General features: G+C 31.0%; 1 protein-coding gene across 2 annotated transcripts in view; it reads left to right on the forward strand.

Moving 5' to 3' along the window:
• The first annotated feature begins 1,803 nt into the window (after positions 1–1,803).
• LOC106470025 (mothers against decapentaplegic homolog 5-like) overlaps positions 1,804–6,403 on the forward strand; it is a 24,343-nt gene continuing 19,743 nt past the window's right edge. The window contains exons 1-2 of one of the 2 annotated variants that reach the window (XM_022399421.1): positions 1,804–1,816; positions 4,131–4,374. In XM_022399421.1, the coding sequence (XP_022255129.1) occupies positions 4,144–4,374 (231 nt within the window). In that variant the 5' untranslated portion in view covers positions 1,804–1,816; positions 4,131–4,143. Of the gene's footprint in view, positions 1,817–1,933; positions 2,015–4,130; positions 4,375–6,403 lie in introns of those variants that run through there. The other variant, XM_022399417.1, reaches the window with a different exon arrangement.

Raw genomic sequence — 6,403 nt, forward strand, 5'->3', positions numbered from 1 at the left:
ATATAAGCACACCAGATAAAGCAAGGCAATTAATTGGAATTGGAATCGCAGATAGAAAGATTGAAGATATAGACATGGATAGTTGAGTCAAGCAGGTGGTAGGCACTGTAACTAAAGCACGTGAATCGTTGTGAATTATAGCGTGTGTTTAAGTTAAAATGACTGTGGAAATTAAGTGTATTACAAAGTTTGTAACGAAAAAAGAATAAACTAGTTTTATTTAAGAAAGGACTTGTATCGCTGAAGTTTCTTGGAAAAAATTTCTACGGAAAATTAACAAATGAACAGAGACTTAACAATATAGTGTGGGTGTCATATTTAGTTATTTTTAGAAGCAAGAGTTTATGGCGAGGTTGTTTAAGTAATTGTTTACAAATCATACATTGTGTAGTGTGTATATTCAATTACTTTGAGTTAATGATCGTTATATTTTTGCGTCATGTTTCTATAATCTTTATAATTTTTCTCATTGTTTTAATTCAATATTGTTACAACAGAATATCTAATATTGCGTGGAACTTTCTAGCAAACTTTCAGGGTATAAATATGCGTCAAAAATTATTATTTAGATCCAGACTGCGTGCTTTTGCGTTTAGCGATAAAGAGTGTATATTAACGATTTTTAATGTGAAATTATCACAGACTGTATTGTAATAACAGAATGAAGAATGATAATTCGTCTTGTCAATCGTGTCCTAAAGTAATTGAACCAGCTTGTGTAGACATTGGCGAAAAAGGCGCAGTTATTTAAAGATCTGGATACAATGGTGATAGTCAACAGTGTAACGAATATTTGCATATACGTTTGACTTGTATTAATACTGTTACGACAGCGGAAGTCACGTGACGCGAGTAACATGTCATGAACTTCTAGAAGGATCCTGTCCCTTCCTGAAGTCTCGGGAGTTTACTAGATTTCGGTATTCTTGTACAAATAAGACGGTCAAGACGTGACGGCAAAAATATGTAATTGAACTGCGGTCAGAGAGAAAGACATATTGTTGAGTCGAGCACTTGAGCCGTTCGTTGTGAATTGTAGCGTTTGTTATAGCGTGACTGTGAAAATTAAGTGTATTGCAAAGTTGTATTCAGAAAGAATAAACCAGTTTATTTAAGAAAGGACTTGTATCGCTAAAGATTCTTCGGAAAGGATTTTTACGGAAAATTAACTAACGACCAAAGACGTAACAATATACATGTATATAGCCAACAAGTTACAGATACGTACTGTAAAGAATCATGCCTCCAAAACCTGACCATAGCAATATGGCTTCGGATTTCCAATTACAAAGTGTTAACAGAAGCCATTGCATGCGACTATTTCAAACCAAAAAATACCAATGCTTCATCAGAAGAATGTAGACTATGTAGAAAACGTTAAATACCATAAGCAGCTGCGCTATAACTATATAAGTATAATTGTTTTTATATCACAAAAATAGGGAGTTCGACTGAACCTCCCACCATGCGTACTGCATGTTAGGCATTAGATCTGTGAATGGGAACTTTCAACCAAGCTAAAACTAGAGACTTACAGTCGTCATTGCGTTTTCACAAAGAGTTCCCAATGCGATCCAAAATTGAATGCTAAATTTCACACTCCTTTATCTGTTAAAAGATAAATAAAACGTATTATCATGACTTGTTAGTTTTATAAAAGTGTATTTTAATATTTATTCAATATACGTAAATAAAATTAAAATGTTTGAGGCTACTTTTAAAAATGAATATATATATATAAAATAAAGAAATATTTCAAAGGTTTCCTTTGTCTTCATAAAATTAAAAGGAAATTCACTGGAATTGTAGAAATAAGGTGAGCTTATGATAAACTGTCTTTGGCGCCAAATTAAAGAAAAAAAAACGTTAAGTTAAAAACATTTTCTTCATATTATTTATATATTTTTAACTTCCGTTTCAAATCACATAAGGTTTTAGACGTACTGTTAATTTATTGTTGTTTTTCCTTAAACATTATAAGAACTTATTTAGGCTTACAAATTTTGCCAAAAATGTAAGCGAAAACAATTGTAATACAATTTGTATATGTTATAATAATTTATATATCTTTTATAAAGTTGCAATGAAAATTAAAATAATGTTATGTACACTGCCTTTGTTGCAGTCATTGGCATTATTTATTCATTTTTGTTTGGATGCTAAAAATCTAATATAGCAGGATGATCTACATTTGCAATTATATTGTTCTTATTTTCAGATATTGAAGTTTACATTAAACTTATATTTGCTATGTTTCCTATAATTTAAGTATATTTAGCATTATTACTGTGCTGTAAGTTTATTAGTCCTTCAACTTCAGTAGGAATGAAATTAAAAGTATACACCAGTGAGGTGGTTTTTATCTAGTCTATAATAACTATAAATCATGATGTTCCTATCTTAGACAATGAAAGATTAGTAGGCCCAAAATCTGTGATTAGAACAAATCATTTTGACTACAGGGGTTTGTTCTACATTCCTCTTAATTTCAAGTTGAAGTTGTCCATTGCAATTTCAAAATCAGAAGCATGTAGAAATAGCATTTCAACTTTTTCTTTTGTCATTAAAAAGAGGCTTTTCATTTAATATCACTACCAGAACTTGGCAATTGAGCTGGACAGTAAGAGACAAAAGATTCTCTAAAAAAAAAACAATTTATATATATATATATATATGCAGTAAAATATTTTATAAGCCACAGTTTATACAAAAAGAGATTCTTGGGAATTTCCCATTGACATTTCTGATGACCATATGAGAATGTTTGGTGTTCCTTTCACCATTGTTGATAGATTTTGTGTAAAATAATATTAAATTTGTGACTAATTATTAGATGTGCATCCTTAAATAAGGTGTTTATTTCACTGTTTCTTATTAAATTGTGATATCATATTCAATTATAAGTTACATATTCTCTTTGTAATTATTGCAAGTTTCACATTGTAATCTGTTGAAGCATGTCATGTGGAATTAGTTAATTTATTATACTCAGCAGTCTGCCCCACATCACAAGAGTGTTTGGCATATATTCTAACATAGAGTTAATGGAATTACTTGAAGGATAACTTTTCAAATATTATATTAGGCCATGAAGTAGGTGGATCATGGTCTAATTGTTAAACTAGGTTTTCCACTAATGTGAAGTTGTTAATTGCTAGTTTCAGTTATATGTAATTGTGTTAAAATTGTCAACAACAGTAACAATTAGTTTTTACTTTGCCACTTGAACATTCCACCAATACCTACATTAATGAAACCATTAGAAAAGCTCTTTCTTTTACTACTCCATCATTTTTTTGCTATAACGTAATAAAATTGTGAATTATTGTTTATAAATTTCTCTGCATAAAAATTTAAATATTTAATACTTTATGGATATACATTATAAAAATACTTATCATATCGAGTTATTTTAGTATTCCACAACTTTATAAATTTTTTAGATTATTTTTGTAAGGTAAAATGTATTAAACACTGTATAAATGTGTTTTTTTTTTCTCTGTTATAATTATGCCCTTTTTTAAGGTTTGATGTCCTTTGTTGTAATGTTTATTTGACAACAAAATGACAGACATAAAATGTTGGAAGACTTTAAAGTGAACTTTTTACTGTAGGTTATTGCATTAATTCAGTAACAACTATAGTAATTTTTCAGGTTCAGTATAGGATGTTAGTTTATTACATGCTTGAGTGTATGTCAGCTAATGACCTACAACTCTAATTTACTTTGTCCTGCAGTCAGTCTTCATGGTTCCTTAAGCCATCTTTTTTTGTTATATCTAGTTAACCATTCTCATGATAGTATACATATTCATAAATGAAGAGGGTGGTAGGAAAAGAACTGACATCATACAAGGACATAGTTACAAGCTGATATTCAGTCTCATTATACATAACTATAAAATTTAGCGTATGTAATGTTTAAATAATATAAAACTATATGAAATTTAACATTAACCAATGCATGCCATGAAAGAACATTTTATTTCTAAGTGTAATTGCATCAAAACGAAAACTTGTTAGTTTCAAAAATACTACTGATATCACTAGCAAAGAAAATGATTTTAATGTAATTTTAATATGGTGTTTTCAGAACTTTGTGGTTTAAAAATAATTTTTCGTGTTTACAGTACACCCCCAGACATGACTGGTCTCAGTAGTCTGTTTTCATTCTCAAGTCCTGCTGTGAAAAAACTATTAGGATGGAAACAAGGTGATGAAGAAGAAAAATGGGCTGAGAAAGCTGTAGATTCATTAGTCAAGAAACTCAAAAAAAAGAAAGGTGCCATTGAAGAACTAGAAAAAGCATTAAGTTGTCCTGGACAGCCAAGTAATTGTGTCACTATACCTCGTTCTTTAGATGGCAGGCTTCAGGTGAGTAACTTTTGCCTTCGCTCCTAGAGGGAAGGACGGTATTGCAATCGGGTCCGTGTGTATGTGTTTGCCTGTCTGTGTTTCTGTGCACGTATCTCTAAAACTAATAGACCAATATACACAAAAGTTTAACACAAGATGAGAAGTCAGTATGGAAAAGTCCTTCCCAAATATGGATTCTGTATCACTTTGAACCATTTTTTATGATGGGGAAATAGGACACTTTTGCGGTTTGGGATTAATAACTCTGTAAAGTGTGATTAGATTTATACCAAATTTCATGGGCACATTAAGATTGAGACTCCTAATGACACTACAAAAAATGATCCAGATCATTGATCATTCTAAATTTGAGAAGGATGTTCTGAGTTTTCGAAGGGGAAATTTGACGTTATCCAATATAAATGCATGCAATCTCGAAAAGGAGAGGCAGGGTGAGGGTATCCAATCTCTCTGATTGCTCTTGTTTTCTCTATTGTTCATAGTTGATTTAAGTATTGAATATTAATGCTAGAGTATTGTTTCCCAACTTATGGGGTGCACCTTCCTGAATAAGGTGCAGTATTGCCAAAAGCAAAGCACAGAATATCTTGGAAAGCCTATAGAATATCTTGGAAATAAAGTGAACCCTTTGACAATTAAAATTTTAAGGTGGCCAGTAGCAGACTACTGGCCTATATTCTCAAATAGAAGGCTCAGAGTAGAAAAGTGTGGAAATCACTATGCTCTTATAGTAAGAACCTATAGTAAGCAGGTAATCAATAAATCTAATTCCAACAACCTTTATTTTTTTATTTTGAAGCTTTTTATAGCTTATGCAGGTTTTGTTTAAGAAATATATACTAGGATTAGTGTACCATCATAGATTTACCAACAGAACGGCACATCGCCAAAAACAAGTAAACTCGTTTATGTTCTAACAGCTTTATACTAATTACATGTTACTGTCATGTACCTCTATTAAAACAGTATTCATAGGTGTTTTACAGTGAGCTTTTCATGACATTTTTTTAGTGTAACAGTAATAAATAGAAAAGGTCATAAAGTTCCTATAGATACTACACTTTTTTGTCACATTCTCCCTTTGAAAATGCTTTCTATTATCACTCAATGATGTTTACATCTGAACTTGTATGGTCCTTTCTTTTAAGCCATTTAATTTTCCCTTCATTACTCTACTATAATTATATTTAACTGTTTGATTTTGTCTAGTTTTTTGTTGTTGTTGTTTTTTACCCTATTAACTCTAATATGATTTAGCACCACCTATTTCATGAACTAATTTGTTAGTCTTCTAACTTCATAAGGTTCATATGGTCATGAAAAGTCATTAAATTTTTAAATTTTATTTCCAAAAGATATGGAACAGTCCTTGAATTTTGAAAATCTTTTGCAATGCTATTAAAGTTATAAACATATGTAAGTGGAGTTATTAGTATAGTTCAGTAAAATATGACAGAATTTTAACAAATTTTTGTGTAGTAAATCTACATTTCATGAATTTGGTAGAACTGGGATTGAACAGGAAATAGAAATCAAAAATTTGTTGATTTGAACAAGAAGAATACATTTTAGCAGGTAAAAAATGTACTTTTGTCAACTACTATTTATGGGCAGTATGAAGTATCAGTGACTAAATAAAACTTTCACTCACGTGCCACACACTATTATAGCATGAAACGTTTCACATATGATATTGTTACGTCTCTGATCATTAGTTAATTTTCCGTAAAAATTCTTTCCGAAGAAACTTTACCGATACAAGTCCTTTCTTAAATAAAACTGGCCTACTCCTTCTGAATACAACTTTGCGATACACTTAATTTCAACAGTCGCGCTATAACAAACGCTATAATTCACAACGAACGTCTCACGTGCTCGATTCAACAATACTCTGTCCGCAGTTCAATTACACAATACATTCCCTTGTTGCCGTCACGTTGTGACCGTCTTATATATACAAGACTACCGCATATCTAGTAAATGCTAGAGCATTCATGAAGGAACAGGATATTTCTAGAAGTCAATG

Source organism: Limulus polyphemus, unplaced genomic scaffold (genome assembly GCF_000517525.1).
Source record: "Limulus polyphemus unplaced genomic scaffold, Limulus_polyphemus-2.1.2 Scaffold101, whole genome shotgun sequence".
NCBI classification, from domain to species: domain Eukaryota; kingdom Metazoa; phylum Arthropoda; class Merostomata; order Xiphosura; family Limulidae; genus Limulus; species Limulus polyphemus.